The following is a 22,175-nucleotide window of genomic DNA, read 5'->3' on the forward strand; positions in this document are numbered from 1 at the left end:
GTGTCAGCACACAGCACATTTGTATGCTAGATGATGTTAGCAAGTTGACCCTACCACCGACACTAGGTGTCTTCACTGGGCTCCTCCGAAACATGACAGCAGCTGGTGGTGGGTGGTGTATAAAACAGGTTTACTGCAGGGTCGGAATCGGGCTTACTGCCACAGCAGGCGTTGCCCCCTGGCAACAAAACCGGCCTGGCTCCATTATGTAAATAACAATGCTGTGTCAGCACGATGCAAAACCTGTGCAAACTAATTTTGTTCGTGGGCAGATGCACATGGTGGTTACGTGGTGATCGCAGAGGTTAATACCCCGACATTTAGGCACCCTAAGATTGAAGGTGCCATTGAGCCCATTCGAGAGTTTTAGGAAGAAAGGGGGGGGTGCTATCACCGTGGTTACGACCCACGGCAACCTGTCCTCTTTTTTTCCGCGCCCCTCAAAGAATCAGAAATTCCAGAATCTAAATCGATAAGCATAATCTGAATCTGAATCAGAATTGTTAAAATCCAAATGATGGCCAACCCTAGTGACGGCTGGGTCAACCTGTGTGGCTTCATTGCACCACAGGCATGCAGCCTCACCCACATCCCAGCATCCAATCAGTAAGAGGAGGGAGGCTGCTTTACATGAGGCTGCTGAGATCAACCACACACACTCACCAGGATGTCTATGGTGAGAGAAGGACATATTGTGATGTTTTATTTAAAGAGAGTAAAGATTAAACATTGTTTCTTGCTTCTTTCATTTCCTTTTTGTAAATCAGGATAAAAGCATTTGTTAAATGACAAAAATGTCAATATAAAAGGAGCAAGAAGTGGCCAATGAGTGTCCAGGTGGGGGTTTCTACCCCTCATTTGCTTATCATTCAAAACATTGACATAAATAGCTTTTCCCACTTCTGTTTTAAATCAGGTTATACAAGCTTATCATAGTAGATACTGATATCAGAGCACTTAACTTTGAAAATGTTGTAATGATGTACTCTATGCATAATATTGTAAATTGTAATTATATCAATATGACAAAATACATTTGCTTTGAAAATAAATCATAAATATGTGAAACCTGCTAGGCTAACCCTATGGAAGATCTTACGTTACAAAAGTGTATCCAAATGATTCAACATGCAATTACACATTTGGTCAAGTAGCTAAATCTATTGTACCGAATTTCAAACAAACATTTAAAACACATTTTGCAATGAGCTTCATCATCACCAAACTGCTCACCATTAACTGTGCTCCATAGTGCATGTCCATGTTAATGTTTTGATAGTTATGTTGACGCACCCGTTACCATAAACACACGCAAATGTGTGAGTGCGAGCATTGCGCCTGGACAGGCTGCCTGCTCCTGTAGTCGTAGAGACCCGTAGATAACTACCCAATGACAGCACGTTAGGGCGTAATGTGCTGTGATTGGGTAGTAATCGTCACCTCAACGCGTCCTTCTGGTTGAATGCTGTGAGCGCTGAAAGTGACTGGGCTGTTCTGCTCCCCTCCTCCATTGACACTTTTGGCCCACGCCGAGTCAAACCATGCCACACTGAATTAAAACTGAATTCGCCACAGCTTTTTAACCGCGTGACAAAGCGCAACAAAGCGTAACAAAGCCCATTAGAATCACAGCTTTTTAGTCACGCACCAGCAGCCAACGCTTCGACCGACGCTCCAACTCCGTTATTAAACATCACCATATAACGTTATAGTGGTTGTTTTAAACCAAATACTATATCCGGTCTAATCAGCATGCCTCGCGTCAAAAGTTGTCGCCGGCCTCTAGTACTATCCTCCCTCCACAAACTGACAAAGAGGTGAATGGAGACTCCACTGTTGTGTGTGTGTTGGAGGACATGTCTGCAGGGGACTGAGCTCATGGTCCCCCAATGCTTAAAGGGGACATATTATGAAAATAACACTTTTCCTGGGATTTGGGGTGAGGTTTAGTGTCTCTGGTGCTCCCACACACATACAAACTTCCCTCAAAAAATCTGCAGGTACATGATATTTTGAGTGAGATATGCATAAACTAACGACAAAGCTTTCCGGCTGCTCCGGCGGGTGTACTCCGGGAGCTGAAATGCCGCCGAAGCTGGCAGGTCCGTTGAGGGGGATCTCGGAAGCAGTCCGGCAGCTCCGCCGCGGGGAGCTCGGCGGCAGTACGGCAGCTCCGCTCCCGGGGTACAATCCCTTTCTCCTCCAAGTCGTGGTTCATGGACTTCAGAGGGTCAAGGACAAAGTTCCTTTCCCCCAATTCTTCTCAACCATGTCCGAGATAACCCGAAATATGAGCCTTTACTTTTAGCCATATAACTCCGTAATGAGCTTCTACATCACCGTTCTGCTCACCATCAGATGTTCTCAATAGTCTGGTGTTTTCATATACATTGTGTGAGTGTGTACATGCACAGGGGTGTGGCTACAGGGGTTTATTTAGTCTCCTCAATCTTTTTTCACATGATGTTACTGGCTGTGTGTCACTCCTCTGTCTACATCCTCTCGCAAATAATACGTGACTTGGCAACAGCGGGGGGAAGGGGGGCACGTACCACCCTTAGAGTTGACTTTATTGAAACACACCTCTCTCTCTCTCTCTCTCTCTCTCTCTCTCTCTCTCTCTCTCTCTCTCTCTCTCTCTCTCTCTCTCTCTCTCTCTCTCTCTCTCTCTCTCTCTCTCTCTCTCTCTCTCTCTCTCTCTCTCTCTCTCTCTCTCTCTCTCTCTCTCTCTCTCTCTCTCTCTCCATGGTTTCAATTTCACCCGATGGAGTAGGTTTAGCCGAGTATATCTTAATTACTCGTGTACTGATGTCCCCCACACAGCAGTACAGCGGAGAACACACCATCGACCAGGCCGCTATGAAACAGATATGTGTGTTATAAGGAAGGCGCACACACACAAACATACACATTCACTTACACATTCCTTAAATTATATTTATAAGTACCATTGGAACGGATCTATTTCAGCGTGTGTACTAGAAATGACACACACACACATACACACACATCTTACTGAAGTCATGGATGAAGAAAAATGAGAGAAAATGAACCCCTTCAACAACCACTTCAAGGACAGGATATATGTGTGCGTGTGTGTGCATGCAGCCTAAATGCACACTTTTTGAGACAGCATGCACTTAAATGAACGCGTATGCAACCCACTGATGCAATTATCGAAAAAAACATCAAAAAAATGATATTGACATGGTACAGATGTGTGCTGGCAAAGCATAAGGGACACAGTATATACACATAAACACGCATACACACATACTCTCTCTCTCTCTCTCTCTCTCTCTCTCTCTCTCTCTCACTCACTCACTCACTCACTCACTCACTCACTCACTCACTCACTCACTCACTCACTCACTCACTCACTCACTCACTCACTCACTCACTCACTCACTCACTCACTCACGAAACAAACATCATATTGCCCACAACCACGTCAAAATGTATTAGCACCTGCTATAAACAATCTAGCATCCCCGTAACTCCCGAAATCCTAATTCTTTGGCAACGCTACTGCTTGACCATGGTGAAGGCTAGGAATAGTTATTTATTATTTATTGCTCCAAACCTTTTTACATTCCACACACACAGCAACATAATATAAAAAGTATTTGTTCCGCTCCCAGGGGCCAATGGAACAACAAACCCGCCTTGTAGATGTCTTTTTCTTTGGACTCAGGTATCATCTTATGACAGCTCTCACTTGAAAACTCATAAAGCTCAAAGTGGGAACTATATGAAATGCAAGTCCACGGCTGAATAAAACGTAAAAAAAATGGTTGCATAAATCCAACCAGGAGCAAATGTATGAAGGCCAATTATTCTTGGACGTACCGGTTTGATGTACCCTTCAGTCTGGGAAGTGTTTGAATGGGAACACTCTTCCTTATTCTTCACTATAGACGGGGATCGGAGGGCCTGGGTTGTATAGCCACCCTACCTTCCTCAGTGTCATCTAAAGGTTAACCTTTGTGCTTGGGGTAAACCGCCCACAAGGTTGGAGGCATCCCCTTATGCATTCTTTTACTTGGGTCATGTCTTCAAACATTATCTGATTTGATTATTTACATCTGCATTGTGGGGAGGGTGTGAATCTGTTTAAATAGCTCTGTCTAACTGTATTCTGGATTCATTCTGCTAGTGAGGAGTCTAGTGTAAGCATTCATTAAAATAGGTTAATTGTCTAAAACTATTTGGTGCTTTTTTGCATTTTGAAGTTTAGAAGAAGAATTCTCATCCGTCCTAGAGACGTAATATCCCTTAAAGAAATTGCCAGGGAAGGGGGTATTACCGAGGCCTTGTCATGTTGCATCCTGAGCTCATCTCAAATAAAGGAAGTATGCCTGGGTTAGACCCTAAGACTGAAGGTCATGAGGAAGTGGATAGGAGGCTGTGGTCGCTGGGAATCCTGACGCTTCACTCCAGAGTGTGAACTATTATACGCTGTGTCAGACTTCCAAAATGGGCTCATCGTCAGCATCGAGTAGCCAAGGGATGAGGTTCCATCATAGATGTATAAATTGTACGGAGCTATTTAGTTTGTAAATGTAAAACTGTAGATCATGGTTTATAAGTCACATCACGTTTCTTATCAACAATGAAAAATAGCGTCCTCTGTGATAATATCTGTTCCGAGTTGATTGCTATTGTCTAATTTCAGACCAATCAGGGCATCTCTTCCCTGCAATGGGTTCAAAGGTTTGAGTCGTATTGGCAGAAGAACAAAGCCCTGCAGCAGGCATCTGCCAGGGTGTTGAAGTGTGCTTCCGGTCAGGTTAGAGTGGTTGGGACTGTTTGAATCAGTGGAGCCTCACCTTTGTATAGTTTGTCTAGATTTTTTTTAGGAACAAATACAGATGAAGGTAAAGCAGCAGTGCACAGCGATTTGCAAGGTAAGAGTGGTGCTTGGTCAGAGAGCTGCTCTCGCGTGGCCTCTACTTTTTCTGGTTTGTAGCCTACCCTGTGGCCGACGCTTCCGATTGGCTGGTGCACGTGACATCATGACCAAGAGACAAAAGCAGACTTGTAATTCAAAGCTACAATGTTGTGAATAGGTCTAGGTGGAATGAAGTGGATGAATTTACTTGTTCAGATACTGTATATTGATTTTAATATTGTTAAGGCACTAAGTTACATAGTAAAGGTTTAATTACTTACATTTTATTAGAATATTTTCTAAGGAACTGAATGGTAAATGTAACTTCTGCCGACAGGAGCCCCTCAATCAAGACAATCACAATACACCTAGTTTGTCGACCTCTTGAAGTAGTGTCGGAACATGGGAGTTTTGTTTCTTATCACCCCCTTTTCCGGGGAAAATTACTCATGCAGAAATCGATTCAAGGACGAGTTAATGTAGGCTATCAAAGTTTTATTGACGTTATGTTTATTCACTGAAGCAATGTTCCCTGCCATAAGGCAAGGCAAGGCAAGGCAACTTTATTTATACAGCACTTTTCATACACAAGGCAGACTCAAAGTGCTTCACATATAAACATTGTCATACAATAAAATTAAATAATAGATACGTAAAAGAAAACATGCAAAGAAATTAGTAAAATAGAAAGTTAAAAAGGCATTTTAGTATTAAAATAGAAAATAAAGGCAAAGTTAAAAAAGCTTTTTAGAAAGTGCAATGTGTTTAAGATTTAGCAGAAAGCTAAAGCAAACAAAAGTCTTCAGTCTTATTTTAAAGGTGCTCAGAGTTGTGGCAAATCTTAAATCCTCAGGGAATTTATTCCAGCTATTTGTTGCATAGTAACTAAATCCTGCTTTCCCATGTTTCGTGTTTACTCTGGGGATAATTAACAGATTGGTCTCTTAGTATCTTAGTGGTCTAGAAGGCTTATATTATGGAAGCATATCAGTTAAATATTTTGGGCCTAAACCATGAGACCCCAACGAGGTAGCTTTACTGGTTTTACAGAGTTTGGAGTGCAAATATACCACACAATAAAAAACAGCTATAAACTGGACTTTAACCAGGGTCAACATACCCAACTAATCAATTACAAAACTATCTACAGACTAACCATACCTTTTTAAATAACAAAAAAAAAAAAACATAGCCCATTGACTTATCGGCACACACTGTTATGTGTACAGTAAAGTTATAAAATTACAACAAAGTTGCTCATGCTTATTTTGTTAATTATTATTATGTGTGAATCTCACAGTCACCTCGCATCCATTCAGTCCATAGACGGCCCATATTGACCCAGATGAGCCGGATGGAGCTCATTACATAAACCTGCCTGTAGTTTGCGGTGTGGTTACGGTGTGGTTTCCTGGCTATTTTTGTAAATAGGCAAGTCTTACAGAGTACTAAATATGGGCGCAGGGAACAACAACATACAGACCAGATCAAGCAAAAGGTACAGAAACAAGTATTTTTATGTTGTTAGCCCCATAGCATATTTGCCTAAGTCATATTTTAAGGTTCATCTTGTAATAAGTGTCAAAAATCCCCACGATCCTAGAAGCTAGAAGCAAGGAGAGCAGGAATAAGAGCGTCACTCGCTGGTTCTTTCTTTCTTGATATAAATATTAATTCTAAACAGCATTTTACACAGTAGCCTATAATAGGAAATGCTCAAAGGTAAATCAACGCCATTAAACACTGACTGTAGCTCTTTATGAGAGAAGCCACCGAAACGGCGCCAGGGAAGACTGTTCTTTTAACATTGAAAAATAAAGCTGATAATGATTTATTGGAAATTGTAAGAGTTAAATTCAGGGGCAAGAAATCCAGATACGTTATTTCAATGCAGTGGTGTTAGCCCCACAGAAGATTGAGAAGGCTAGATAGCTCCACTTGATCAGTTTGTCCCAGGACAACAAAACAATCAAAAAACAGCAAGCTAAATAAATACTTAAAAAAATCTAAAACATCCCCTCTGTTGCAACAAAGGCTAATTCCATCAACCTGTGTGGAAAACAGGAAGTCATTGTCCACTTTCAGCCACGCGTGTGTTGCAGCAGACATCCATGTGTCTGATCTTTGTTGGAATATTGACAAATGATCCGGTGAGTGCAGCGACCTCATTGCTCTTGTTGAGAGCAACATGGAGTGGTCTGTAGTCCCATCAACGGGTTCCAGGTGTTGGACATTCAGAGGCGGCCTAGTAGATGCGCAGACGGCAACAATGTAGCCTAGAGGCCACTCTGGGTGACTACTTACATGTTTTCATTTGAATTTGTATTATTCATCGTTTCCATCTCCAAATCCTCAGCAACTGTGAAAGAAACAAAAACACATGCAATTCACACTCAAAGCCATAGTACTTTTTAGTTAGTTTTTTTTCCAAATTTGGATCTTGTTCTAGCAAGTTTCAGCTCGCCGTAGCAGAGGCGTTCTTCAGTTACGGTACGACTCGGGAGGATGAATGAGGTATGATAGTAAAACTATTTATTGAAGAAGGCAATCGAATCATGCGATGAAAATATGCAATCCAGGGTCGGTTCAAAAAGCACCTGTGCGTGTCATTCATTCATCTTAATGTTTTTTCTCTCTGGTTACTAGGAAACTAGTAGTAGATCCGTCCATCATACATCTGAATTAGACACCCTCACCTGGGATATCAGTAAATGATTGTTTTGAAACGGCTTATATTGGCAATTTGAACTTGATGCGTAGAGTGGCCTAGTTAGGGGGCCTGTGTCCACATAGCATGTTTTAGACCTGAAAAAGGCGCTTTCGCCAGATGGATTTAGAAAAGCATTATCAATGAGGTATATTAACTCAGGCCTAGCCCCAATTAGCAAGTCTCGTCTTGTTTAGTGATCTTATTTATGTATGGACGGCCCATTTGGGTCGTGGGTGGGTTCTGTGCCAGCTACCTATAGATCCACTCGGCCCTCAGCCTGGTTTGAGTGGCTACAGCTTGTTTGTGCGTGTTGCCATGGTTTTTGGCTCGCTATTACAGCGCAGTATGTGAGCTATGGTTTGTGATGGGCTTTTTTCCCGATGGATAGCAAGAAACATGCTCTATTACGTAGAGAAAAAATATTTAAACAATAGTATAGTTAGTAGTTGAATTGCTTTCTTTACTGTTCTTGATTGTTTCGAATGTCATGACCCCAGAGACTCACCGGGCGGCTGAGGCACGAAACTCTCACGTTCTGGAAACAAACATGAAAGGGCATAAATAACTTCTCAAGTGGATTACTGTTAGAAGGCTTACGGCCGGGTCACCTCTGCTGTGCCCTCTTTAATGAAAGAATACATTTATGCAGAAAAATATTACATTTTGGCAACGGTACAACGATATTTCAACAATACTTACCTTTTGTCTACAGTTTATAATCAGTCATCTTTCAAGCATTTCATTTTTTTCTTGGTAACCACAGTGACTCACCTGCGACTTCTTCGGTTGCTGGTACTGGATCGGCTTGTGGGACTGATTGGGGTCGTTGCTGGTTACAAACTGAGGAGAAACAACGGAATGAACAAAAGCCCATGTTAAACAGAGGCCCAGGGATGAACTGAACATCGCCAACAGGCGACTTTTTAAACTAAAGGGATTCAGCTAGCTTGTGACAAGCTGGCTGAATCCCTTTAGTTTTTAGTCATGAGTGAGTATTGAAATTCGTAACGATCTAGCTAAAAATCCTGCATAGCCAGAAGAAAAATGTGAACAACTTTTAGTATACTGGCGTTTTTTAATTTTAATTTGTTTGCTCAACGATCTTGTTTGCACTTACGTGGATTTCCTTTGCATTTCTTCCACCAAGCAAATCCCCCCACACACACCAGGACTGGTACGATTAAACGGAGAAGGTCGAGTAGATCTTGAAAAAAACACATTGGCACCAGAATGAACGTAAGTTAGTGAAATAGCAGCCTATATCGTTACAAATACTATTTGTTGTTTGGGAATGCACCAGACACCAGTTACATTCCATGATATGTTGCTGACTGGATAGACGGCGATGGCAGTACATGTAAGCGAGGCATTGGAAACGTCACCAGCGCTCTCAGGGTTGTGGCGCTCTATTGTGACTGCATCGGGGGTTGCTAGAGAAGAGAGGAAACAAGAGAAGGTCATTACAGAAGATACCAGGAGATAACTCGCCCAAACACGCGGGCAAATCTTCACTTCACTTTTGGTGTGTTGACGCACAGTAAGTCATTCAGGGGCTAAAGCACTACCTCCGGCAGTCAGAAAAATGAAATAGAATCAGTTAGAAATGTCCCATTGTTCTATCAATGCAATGTGTGAGGTACTCAACCTGCACGTAAAGGATAGCCTTATCCCCTATTTCTTCATGTTTGACTTTCATGAAAATGATTTTACAGCAGTTCTGTGTATAATGTTTAATATTTTTTAAATGTTTAAAATAAAACACATTTGTTGGATACAGCCTTAATGCCTGTAAAAAACTTTATTTGAAACTAATTGAAATTGTCAGCCTGACATGTGTTCGCCCTCTGCCTAGTTCCAGAGGTCAAATCTGAAATGAATCCAGGACTGAAAATAACCTTCATGGTTCATAGAAACACTGGAGAGAGTTACATGCTTTACATAAAATATAAAATACCTACCATTTAAGGGTTGATCTGCCCACATTTATTCATTTGATAACAAACGTATTGGAGTGGTTTAATGTAATTGGTATGATCTATTTTTGTTACCAATGTTCTTGTTGAGAGTGGGAATGAGTGAACGGAGGCCTACCAGTTACGATGAGAGTTATTGTAGTTTCTTCAGTAATTCCACCGGGGAGCCCATGGCTTATGATGCATTTCTTTGTCCCATTGTCTGAGACGGTTAGATTCCGAAAGGTTACCGTTTTATCCGCATGGTTCAAGTAGGTGTCAGGTCGACTGGGCTCATCGGGCTTCTTCGTCTTATGATATCCAATTATAACCTTTTTAAAATCTGTGCCTCCTTGAAAGTAAAAATACTTTATTTCCTTCTTCGTTGAGTGGCATTGAAATACGACCGTCCCTCCGACCTCTCCATAAAGAGTAAGGCCAGTACAACCTGAAAGAGAAAGGTTGCAATTTATATAGAGAGAGAGAATGTCAAGTCTGAAATTAATGACCCAAACTGTATCTCTCCATAGCCTCCACATCACGTTACTGCAACACGCAGACAGAACACCACACCCACGTAACCACGTGTTACCAAACAACTAGCTCTAGTACGTATATATTTAGCCGCTCATTTGGACGCTTGCTATAGTCAGCCTTTTTATATATATTGGGCCCTATCTTGCATCCGGCGCAAGTGACTTAGTCACTGGCGCATGTGTCGTTGCTAGTTTACAACTGGCGCAAAACGTTCTTTTCCCACCAGCGCCACTCGCCGGCAGTGGCGGCGCCAGAAATAATTTGTTGCAGTTGCTTAACAGTTGCTGTATGAATTCAAGAGGTTGCTGGTCAAAAAAAAAAACCTTGATCAAAACACCTGAATTTGGCAGAGACACGGCCGGGAAGACATTTTCGGCACGGGTTGGGGTGGTTGCGGTCCCGTACGAGGCAAGTTTACAGTACAGTAACAACACAGACTAATCGCACCACTGTGATTGAGTGTGATCGTATCATTTGACAGTTCAACGTGCGCTATCTTTCTCCCTCTCCCTCACACACGCACAGACATAAAGACGTAAAGACATAGAACAATATAGAGGAAGATCTTTAAGAAGGCCAACATGAAAATAGCCCAGCGGCATGTACACATTCACTGCTAGTCCAGGTGGCACTACAACGATAACAAACAACATAGTTCAATCAACAGCCCGTCAGCAGTCCCCCAACTACAAGGTTAGCTGTCCTTTCAATCGTGGTGAATTGCACATCTCAGACCCACCGTCGCCACGGTACATTCCAAAGCATTCACATTAGTTGCGCGATACGTCTCAAATGTAGGCCTATGTGGAACATTAATACAATAGTTGCTATTATTGTTGATACTATTATACTTCATAATACTTCTATTAAGGGCGGATCATACCAGGCTACGATAAACCCATCCTTTGGCATGAGCCAAACCTATAATCTAGTTCTACTTCAAAACAAAATCACATGGGCCCCAAGTCAATATGCTGCGACGGGCAAACTTAATAACCAAACGGCCTACCTTAAATCGATGTCTTGATCACAGGACTTCTTGCAATATTCCACTTTAATCCATACGGTTTAACACACCAACATTGCTAGCAAGCATGTGATAACATTGTATTGCTAATTCAGAACTGTGTAGGCTACAATATTTTCTTCCGTTTCTTGACCTCAGCATAACCCCCCTCCGAACAACTGCCAAGTCCAACACAAGTCTGGCTATTAACGAGCCCATCCTCAGCCTCGCCATCGCGAGTCGTGTTTGAACTTGATTTCTTTCGAAATAGTAAAAACTTGTCCATATTTTTTTAGCGCCAACGAGCCGGCAACGAACATCTCTGTCTGATAATCTCGCCGCGAGATGTCCGCATATTTGAAATGTTATTTATTTTTCGTAAGACTATGCTATTAATGAAATTATTGTTTCATGTACATTAAATAATAATTAATTAATATTGTACATATTGCTTGGGATAGTTTGTGTTAATTGTGTGTATGTGTTTTTTTTTAATCTGTTCATGTCACTTACAGAGTGTGCGCATGCCCAACGCTCGGGAACTGGGCACGGTGAGGGGGAGGGGAGGAGAGGAGAGTCCCAGGCTGACTCGTGTTCATTTGAACGACAGTCCAGTCACGGCCCTGAAATGTTGACGCTACTCACTGATTATGCACTTAATCTGGTGATTCATATGACAGGAATGGACTGTATGGTGACGGGTACCGCATTCGGCCATTGGTTTAGTTGAACTTATTTAATACCATTTTACGGAAAATGGCATTATTTCAAATATGTTGTTTGAGTTTGACAAAAAATCAGGGGTTGCTCTGGGGTTTCTGAGTAATTGCTTGGGGTTGCTATAGCAACGGCAAGCAACCGTTTGGCGCCGCCCCTGCTCGCCGGTAAATTAGGGATTGATCATGCACCGCAAGGGGCGGTTCGGCGGAAGGAGGAGGTGTGTTCTGGCGCAAACGGTATTTTGCCGTCTCTGAATACCATTGCGCTACTGACCAGGAAATACCTGGTTTAAAGTCAGTGGCGCGTTGTTCAGACGCTATTTTAAGGGCGCATGCATACATGCGCATGCGATGCATACGGATTGCTTGTGCACCTCGCGCATACACTTTGCTTCTCTCATCTACCTAGCCGCACATTCTTGGTAAATTATTTGGGAAAGAACAGCTGATGCAGCGGTAATAAGTTGTACTTTTAAATCAATGCATCTGCAAACACCGTACAGCAAACACATATTTTCTTGACACAGACATCGTGTAGGCCTACATGCCCATAACTTTTAGGATTGATGAGTAGGCCTATTTGATCGTGAAAAACATTGTTTTACCGCGAGTGAGTGTTAAAAATAATGAATGAATGCGGGCGCGCGTGTGTGCTCTAAGGCGCCCAGTTTTCAACCTCGAAATTTCACTTCATTTAAATTTAATTTGCATGGTATTTCTTATCCTTACCAGATGCCCGAACCACCTCAGCTGACTCCTTTCTAAGTAAAGGAGCAGCGGCTCTAATCCGAGTTCCTCACGGATGGCTGAGCTTCTCACCCTATCCCTAAGGGAGACGCCGGCCACCCTTCTGAGAAAACTCATCTCGGCCGCTTGTACCCGCGATCTCGTCCTTTCGGTCATCACCCAACCCCAGGGGCGGCGCCAAACGGTTGCTTGCCGTTGCTATAGCAACCCCAAGCAATTACTCAGAAACCCCAGAGCAACCCCTGATTTTTTGTCAAACTCAAACAACATATTTGAAATAATGCCATTTTCCGTAAAATGGTATTAAATAAGTTCAACTAAACCAATGGCCGAATGCGGTACCCGTCACCATACAGTCCATTCCTGTCATATGAATCACCAGATTAAGTGCATAATCAGTGAGTAGCGTCAACATTTCAGGGCCGTGACTGGACTGTCGTTCAAATGAACACGAGTCAGCCTGGGACTCTCCTCTCCTCCCCTCCCCCTCACCGTGCCCAGTTCCCGAGCGTTGGGCATGCGCACACTCTGTAAGTGACATGAACAGATTAAAAAAAAACACATACACACAATTAACACAAACTATCCCAAGCAATATGTACAATATTAATTAATTATTATTTAATGTACATGAAACAATAATTTCATTAATAGCATAGTCTTACGAAAAATAAATAACATTTCAAATATGCGGACATCTCGCGGCGAGATTATCAGACAGAGATGTTCGTTGCCGGCTCGTTGGCGCTAAAAAAATATGGACAAGTTTTTACTATTTCGAAAGAAATCAAGTTCAAACACGACTCGCGATGGCGAGGCTGAGGATGGGCTCGTTAATAGCCAGACTTGTGTTGGACTTGGCAGTTGTTCGGAGGGGGGTTATGCTGAGGTCAAGAAACGGAAGAAAATATTGTAGCCTACACAGTTCTGAATTAGCAATACAATGTTATCACATGCTTGCTAGCAATGTTGGTGTGTTAAACCGTATGGATTAAAGTGGAATATTGCAAGAAGTCCTGTGATCAAGACATCGATTTAAGGTAGGCCGTTTGGTTATTAAGTTTGCCCGTCGCAGCATATTGACTTGGGGCCCATGTGATTTTGTTTTGAAGTAGAACTAGATTATAGGTTTGGCTCATGCCAAAGGATGGGTTTATCGTAGCCTGGTATGATCCGCCCTTAATAGAAGTATTATGAAGTATAATAGTATCAACAATAATAGCAACTATTGTATTAATGTTCCACATAGGCCTACATTTGAGACGTATCGCGCAACTAATGTGAATGCTTTGGAATGTACCGTGGCGACGGTGGGTCTGAGATGTGCAATTCACCACGATTGACAGGACAGCTAACCTTGTAGTTGGGGGACTGCTGACGGGCTGTTGATTGAACTATGTTGTTTGTTATCGTTGTAGTGCCACCTGGACTAGCAGTGAATGTGTACATGCCGCTGGGCTATTTTCATGTTGGCCTTCTTAAAGATCTTCCTCTATATTGTTCTATGTCTTTACGTCTTTATGTCTGTGCGTGTGTGAGGGAGAGGGAGAAAGATAGCGCACGTTGAACTGTCAAATGATACGATCACACTCAATCACAGTGGTGCGATTAGTCTGTGTTGTTACTGTACTGTAAACTTGCCTCGTACGGGACCGCAACCACCCCAACCCGTGCCGAAAATGTCTTCCCGGCCGTGTCTCTGCCAAATTCAGGTGTTTTGATCAAGGTTTTTTTTTTTGACCAGCAACCTCTTGAATTCATACAGCAACTGTTAAGCAACTGCAACAAATTATTTCTGGCGCCGCCACTGCCCAACCCTCATGACTATAGGTGAGGATAGGAACGAAGATCGACCGGTAGATCGAGAGCTTTGCCTTGCGGCTCAGCTCTCTTTTCGTAACAACGGTGCGGTAAAGCGAACGCAATACCGCCCCCGCTGCTCCGATTCTCCGGCCAATCTCACGCTCCATAGTTCCCTCACTCGCGAACAAGACCCTGAGGTACTTGAACTCCTTCACTTGGGCAAACCAAACACGTAACGCATAATACAATCAATGGCAATGTAGGCCTATATTACCGCGGGGACACATGCATATTAGGATAGCATACAATACTGATAAGAAACAATGTTTATAATGTATTGCGTATATCATTAAATAGAACCACAGTTACCGCATATCATATGTTATAGCCTATCATACGTTTTCTTTGCCGAAATTTATTTGAGGACTCAGTATATTCCATGTGTGAATTATGCCATATTATTTGGCAATAAACTAAGCCATTTGCAGTATGAAATTCTCGGAGACTGCAGACGCGCTGTCAAAATATCAACTCGTCCGATTCAAATGCGCTCATGGCTCTTAAAGGGGATGGGAGCTGGCACTCTCATTGGTTTGTTGCACGTTACGCCCAAACCACACCCACGGGTAACTAGGCTGCTTCAGACCAACCCTTTTGACACTTGCGCCGTGGCGCAAGCGTCATTTATCCGCCTGTAAAATAGCGATAGCACCGTAGAACCGCCCACAAAGCTACTTGCGCTTTGCGCTTCCCACTTGCGTTTCAGACCGTTAAAATAGGGCCCATTGTCTTGCTTGTTAGTTTTTGCCACGAAAACCGACACTGCCTGCGACTCTGAAAGAGATTATGCCAGAGGGGAGGTTCATTTTGGAAAATCACTTTGAGATGGACGTCTTTTATATAGCCTAGGTATTGTAGTGTCATCTTTTGGTTTAAAAGATCGCCTGATGTCTTGTTGTTGCATCATGTTGCAGAATGAGGAACTACCGGTAGTGTTTTGAAGGTAGACTAGAAAAAGTAGTCTGACGCCACGAGAAGATCTCCACCTGCGTTCAGCAGAGAGGAATGAATACTGTGGCGATTTTTTTCGTCCGTTATGAATCCCTTGTGGAAGCATGGACAATGTGCACATATGTGGGTCATCAACCAATTTAAGTTTTGTTGTTTGCAACCAATTGTCATTGATTCAATCATGATATTAGGCTATGAGAGTAACAGCTCAAATGATTACGATTATTACGGTTATAAGAACTCTTAAATATTAAAAAATGTGTTACCTTTGATAAAGGAGGGAAATGCCAGCAATATAAATAACATCTTCATCTGGGAAAGATGACATTACAGAAGTTAATCTTAATTCTTAAACATGCAATAGCAAATTTAGCAAGTGGAGCAAATATAAAACACTTTTGGCCATATAAGTCCATAATGAGCTTCTACATCACCGTTCTGCTCACCCTTAGATGTTCTCCATAGACTGGTGTTAATCTGTTGATAGTAATGGTGCCGCACACACGTGTGTATGTGCACAGGGGTGTGGCTACAGGGGTTTATTTAGTCTCCTCAATCTTTCTGAAAAAAGAAGAGACGCCTGATTTTGGTTTTGTTAGACACAACCCCTCCCAACACATCCTCTCACAAACAATGCGTGACTTGGCAACACACACATATTTAAACACACGCACACACACACACACACGCACAGGAAACGCACATCATATTGCCCACAACCACGAATGCCTCGATGTCGGTGCCGCCGACCGTCCCAGGATCCGTTGAGGCACTTGGTGAGATTAATATAATAATGTGAAGACATTGGATTGACTTATATGTATATTCATAAACAATCTAGCAGCCCCGTGGCTCCCGCGATCATAATTCCTTGGCTACTGCTCGGCAATGGTGAATGCTTTGAATAGTTATTTATTTATTCTGCTCCAAACCTTTTTAAATTCCACACACTATGCATACTATAGCCAACATATTATAAAAAGTATTTGTGCACAATACCTGCAAAAGGAAGGAACTTGTTTGTGGGGGCCTTGAGCTTCCTCTCAAGGGGGAACTAATCCAGCATCTTTTGCTTTGGACTCAAGTATCATCTTAGAACAGCTCTGCCTTGAAAACCCGTACGTAAAGCTGAAAGTGGGAACTATATGAAATGCAAGTCTTATACAAAAAAAAGGTTGAATACATCCACCCAGGAGCAAAGGTATAAAAATTCAAACTATTTTTGAACTTACCGGTTTGCTGCACCCATCAGTCTGTAAAGTGTTTGAATGAGAGCACACTTCCTTATTCATCACTATAGACGAGGATGGGAGGGCCTGTGTTGTAATCAGAGGGGGGCAGGGGGTGGGATTTCCTTTAAGTCATCTTGAGCAGTTTTTCCTGTTTCCTGTATCGTCTATTGTGCTTGGGGTGAACCGGTCACAAGGTTGAAGGCATCCCCTTATGCATTCTTTTACTTGAGTCAACATGTATTGGGTAAACATTATCTGATTTGATGATTTACATCTGTTGTTGTGGGGAGGGTTTGAAGCTGTTTAAATAGCTCTGTCTAACTGTATTCTGGACTCACTCTGCTAGAGAGGGTCTAGTGTAAGCATACATTGAAATAGGTTAATTGTCTACAACTTTTATGGGCTTTTTTGCATTTAGAAGTCTCATCCGTCCTAGAGACGTAATATCCCTTGAAGAAATTACCACGACGGGGTATAACCGAGGCCTTGCATTGTTGCTTCCTGAGATCATCTCAAATAAAGGAGTGTGCCTGGGTTTGTCCTCAAGACTGAAGGTCATGAGGAAGTGGATAGGAGGCTGTGGTCGCTGGGAATCCTGACGCTTGTCTGGTCTGGTCTGCTACAATCACTCCAGCGTGTGAACTATTATACACTGTGTCAGAAGGTACTTCCAAAATGGGCTCATCGTCAGCATCGAGTAGCCAAGGGATGAGGTTCCATCATAGATGTATAAATTGTACGGAGCTATTTAGTCTGTAAATGTAAAACTGTAGGTCATGGTTTATAAGTCACATCATGTTTCTTATCAACAACTAAAAATGTGTCCTCTGTGATAATATCTGTTCCGAGTTGACTGCTGTTGTCTCATTTCAGACCAATCAGGGCATCTCTTCCCTGCAATGGGTTCAAAGGTTTGAGTCGTATTGGCAGAAGAACTGCAGCAGGCATCTGCCAGGGTGTTGAAGTGTGCTTCCGGTCAGGTTAGAGTGGTTGGGACTGTTTGAATCAGTGGAGCCTCACCTTTGTATAGTTTGTCTAGATTTTTTTTAGGAACAAATACAGATGAAGGTAAAGCAGCAGTGCACAGCGATTTGCAAGGTAAGAGTGGTGCTTGGTCAGAGAGCTGCTCTCGCGTGGCCTCTACTTTTTCTGGTTTGTAGCCTACCCTGTGGCCGACGCTTCCGATTGGCTGGTGCACGTGACATCATGACCAAGAGGCAAGAGCAGACTTGTAATTCAAAGCTACAATGTTGTGAATAGGTCTAGGTCATGCTGCAACCACCACTGCCACGCCATGACATGGACAAATGTATATATTCTATTTTTTGTGTGGCTGCACAATTTGGACCCACCAGTTCCGGGGCCTCTGATCCCAAACCGTTTAAAAGATCTCGGGTTGAAAGGGAGGGAAAGACATGTAGCATAGGATCGCAGTTCGTGTTTGAAACATTGGCTCCTACAAGGCGTTCTGTTATGTGTCTTCGTTTTAGCGCACTAGTGCTAAGAGCCAACAGCCGGCAGGATGGCTTCTATTTTGAGGACCATCTTGTCCTATGATGACGGAGGGAGCTTCTTCAGATAGACATGGTTAAGATAACGTACCGTCACAAAAGTGGATGAATTTACTTGTTCAGATACTGTATATTGATTTTAATATTGTTAAGGCACTAAGTTACATAGTAAAGGTTTAATTACTTACATTTTATTAGAATATTTTCTAAGGAACTGAATGGTAAATGTAACTTCTGCCGACAGGAGCCCCTCAATCAAGACAATCACAATACACCTAGTTTGTCGACCTCTTGAAGTAGTGTCGGAACATTGAAGTTTTGTTTCTTATCACCCCCTTTTCCGGGGAAAATTACTCATGCAGAAATCGATTCAAGGACGAGTTAATGTAGGCTATCAAAGTTTTATTGACGTTATGTTTATTCACTGAAGCAATGTTCCCTGCCATAAGGCAAGGCAAGGCAACTTTATTTATACAGCACTTTTCATACACAAGGCAGACTCAAAGTGCTTCACATATGAACTTTGTCATACAATAAAATAAAATAATAGATACGTAAAAGAAAACATGCAAAGAAATTAGTAAAATAGAAAGTTAAAAAGGCATTTTAGTATTAAAATAGAAAATAAAGGCAAAGTTAAAAAAGCTTTTTAGAAAGTGCAATGTGTTTAAGATTTAGCAGAAAGCTAAAGCAAACAAAAGTCTTCAGTCTTATTTTAAAGGTGCTCAGAGTTGTGGCAAATCTTAAATCCTCAGGGAATTTATTCCAGCTATTTGTTGCATAGTAACTAAATCCTGCTTTCCCATGTTTCGTGTTTACTCTGGGGATAATTAACAGATTGGTCTCTTAGTATCTTAGTGGTCTAGAAGGCTTATATTTTGGAAGCATATCAGTTAAATATTTTGGGCCTAAACCATGAGACCCCAACGAGGTAGCTTTACTGGTTTTACAGAGTTTGGAGTGCAAATATACCACACAATAAAAAACAGCTATAAACTGGACTTTAACCAGGGTCAACATACCCAACTAATCAATTCCAAAACTATTTACAGACTAACCATACCTTTTGAAATAACAAAAAAAAAAAAAACATAGCCCATTGACTTATCGGCACACACTGTTATGTGTACAGTAAAGTTATAAAATTACAACAAAGTTGCTCATGCTTATTTTGTTAATTATTATGTGTGAATCTCACAGTCACCTCGCATCCATTCAGTCCATAGACGGCCCATATTGACCCAGATGAGCCGGATGGAGCTCATTACATAAACCTGCCTGTAGTTTGCGGTGTGGTTACGGTGTGGTTTCCTGGCTATTTTTGTAAATGGGCAAGTCTTACAGAGTACTAAATATGGGCGCAGGGAACAACAACATACAGACCAGATCAAGCAAAAGGTACAGAAACAAGTTTTTTTATGTTGTTAGCCCCATAGCATATTTGCCTAAGTCATATTTTAAGGTTCATCTTGTAATAAGTGTCAAAAATCCCCACGATCCTAGAAGCTAGAAGCAAGGAGAGCAGGAATAAGAGCGTCACTCGCTGGTTCTTTCTTTCTTGACATAAATATTAATTCTAAACAGCATTTTACACAGTAGCCTATAATAGGAAATGCTCAAAGGTAAATCAACGCCATTAAACACTGACTGTAGCTTTTTATGAGAGAAGCCACCGAAACAGCGCCAGGGAAGACTGTTCTTTTAACATTGAAAAATAAAGCTGAAATTAAATTCAGGGGCAAGAAATCCAGATAGGTTATTTCAATGCAGTGGCGTTAGCCCCACAGAAGATTGAGAAGGCTAGATAGCTCCACTTGATCAGTTTGTCCCAGGACAACAAAACAATCAAAAAACAGCAAGTTAAATAAATTCTTTAAAAAATCTAAAACATCCCCTACGTTGCATCAAAGGCTAATTCCATCAACCTGTGTGGAAAACAGGAAGTCATTGTCCACTTTCAGCCACGCGTGTGTTGCAGCAGACATCCATGTGTCTGATCTTTGTTGGAATATTGACAAATGATCCGGTGAGTGCAGCGACCTCATTGCTCTTGTTGAGAGCAACATGGAGTGGTCTGTAGTCCCATCAACGTGTTCCAGGTGTTGGACATTCAGTGGCGGCCTAGTAGATGCGCAGACGGCAACAACGTAGAGGCCACTCTGGGTGACTACTTACATGTTTTCATTTTAATTTGTATTATTCAACGTTTCCATCTCCAAATCCTCAACTGTGAAAGAAACAAAAACACATGCAATTCACACCCAAAGCCATAATACTTTTTAGTTAGTTTATTTCCAAATTTGGATCTTGTTCTAGTAAGTTTCAGCTCGCCATTGTAGCAGAGGCGTTCTTCAGTTACGGTACGACTCGGGAGGATGAATGAGGTATGATAGTAAAACTATTTATTGAAAAAGGCAATCGAATCATGCGATGAAAATATGCAATCCAGGGTCGGTTCAAAAAGCACCTGTGCGTGTCATTCATTCATCTTAATGTTTTTTCTCTCTGGTTACTAGGAAACTAGTAGTAGATCCGTCCATCATACATCTGAAATAGACACCCTCACCTGTGATATCAGTAAATGATTGTTTTGAAACGGCTTATATTGGCAATTTGAACTTGATGCGTAGAGTGGCCTAGTTAGGGGGCCTGTGTCTACATAGCATGTTTTAGACCTGAAAAAGGCGCTTTCGCCAGATGGATTTAGAAAAGCATTATCAATGAGGTATATTAACTCAGGCCTAGCCCCTATTAGCAAGTCTCGTCTTGTTTAGTGATCTTATTTATGTATGGACGGCCCATTTGGGTCGTGGGTGGGTTCTGTGCCAGCTACCTATAGATCCACTCGGCCCTCAGCCTGGTTTGAGTGGCTACAGCTTGTTTGTGCGTGTTGCCATGGTTTTTGGCTCGCTATTACAGCGCAGTATGTGAGCTATGGTTTGTGATGGGCTTTTTTCCCGATGGATAGCAAGAAACATGCTCTATTACGGAGAGAAAAAATATTTAAACAATAGTATAGTTAGTAGTTGAATTGCTTTCTTTACTGTTCTTGATTGTTTCGAATGTCATGACCCCAGAGACTCACCGGGCGGCTGAGGCACGAAAATCTCACGTTCTGGAAACAAACATGGAAGGGCATAAATAACATCTTAAGTGGATTACTGTTAGAAGGCTTACGGCCGGGTCACCTCTGCTGTGCCCTCTTTAATGAAAGAATACATTTATGCAGAAAAATATTACATTTTGGCAACGGTACAACGATATTTCAACAATACTTACCTTTTGTCTACAGTTTATAATCAGTCATCTTTCAAGCATTTCATTTTTTTCTTGGTAACCACAGTGACTCACCTGCGACTTCTTCGGTTGCTGATACTGGATCGGCTTGTGGGATTGATTGGGGTCGTTGCTGGTTACAAACTGAGGAGAAACAACGGAATGAACAAAAGCCCATGTTAAACAGAGGCTCAGGGATGAACTGAACATCGCCAACAGGCGACTTTTTAAACTAAAAGGGATTCAGCCGGTTTGTGTAGCTTAACACCAGGCTGATGCTGTACAGTTGGGGGTGCTCTAGTCTATCTATCACATACTCTAGGCCTACATATGCTGAATCATAAAAAAAGACCATTTGGAATTTGGCTTTGAAACACCACTGCAGAATGAGGTAATTTAAAGTAAATGCAAGTCACAAATGATCTTCCATAGCTCAGATAAGTATATGGGGGGGCATTTGGCCAAAAGAATACTCACATATGCGTCTCCTCAGAAAATCATTCCCGAGGATTAACATAGAAAGTGGATTGCTCGGACCTGGATCAGGAATAAAGGCTAGGTCAACATTGGGGACACTAGTATTCCAGTTTGTGAAACCTTTCATGGTCAAATATTCTAAGTCTATCCATTGAACAGCCAATGCCGTCCCTCCATGTAGTTATTCTATATTTGCTATGTTTTCATCAGTATGTTTATATATATATTGTAGCGGGCCTGTGGGTGTGGGGTTTTCACGCCACCAAGTTGAATAGATAAAATGACACAGAGCAGTTCCAATGC

At 42.0% G+C, this 22,175-nt stretch overlaps 1 protein-coding gene and 1 long non-coding RNA gene across 5 annotated transcripts in view; both read right to left on the minus strand.

Moving 5' to 3' along the window:
• Nucleotides 1-22,175, minus strand: part of LOC130380353 (uncharacterized) — a 48,225-nt gene that overhangs the window by 20,685 nt on the left and 5,365 nt on the right. Inside the window, exons 6-9 of one of the 4 annotated variants that reach the window (XM_056587527.1) lie at nucleotides 21,873-21,932; nucleotides 21,471-21,539; nucleotides 21,205-21,234; nucleotides 5,002-7,250 (exon numbers count right to left, since the gene is read on the minus strand). The exons of 2 other annotated variants lie outside the window; for them this stretch is intronic. In XM_056587527.1, coding sequence (XP_056443502.1) covers nucleotides 7,192-7,250; nucleotides 21,205-21,234; nucleotides 21,471-21,539; nucleotides 21,873-21,932 — 218 coding nt within the window. In that variant the 3' untranslated portion in view covers nucleotides 5,002-7,191. Of the gene's footprint in view, nucleotides 1-5,001; nucleotides 7,251-18,090; nucleotides 20,347-21,204; nucleotides 21,235-21,470; nucleotides 21,540-21,872; nucleotides 21,933-22,175 lie in introns of those variants that run through there. One more of the 4 variants, XM_056587528.1, reaches the window with a different exon arrangement.
• On the minus strand, nucleotides 15,944-16,689 carry LOC130380360 (uncharacterized). The gene is made up of 3 exons (XR_008895288.1): nucleotides 16,609-16,689; nucleotides 16,376-16,504; nucleotides 15,944-16,148 (listed from the first exon to the last, which is right to left on the minus strand). It is a non-coding gene; the product is annotated as an uncharacterized LOC130380360 (long non-coding RNA).

The sequence above is a fragment of the Gadus chalcogrammus genome, chromosome 4 (genome assembly GCF_026213295.1).
Source record: "Gadus chalcogrammus isolate NIFS_2021 chromosome 4, NIFS_Gcha_1.0, whole genome shotgun sequence".
In the NCBI taxonomy this organism is placed as follows: Eukaryota; Metazoa; Chordata; class Actinopteri; order Gadiformes; family Gadidae; genus Gadus; species Gadus chalcogrammus.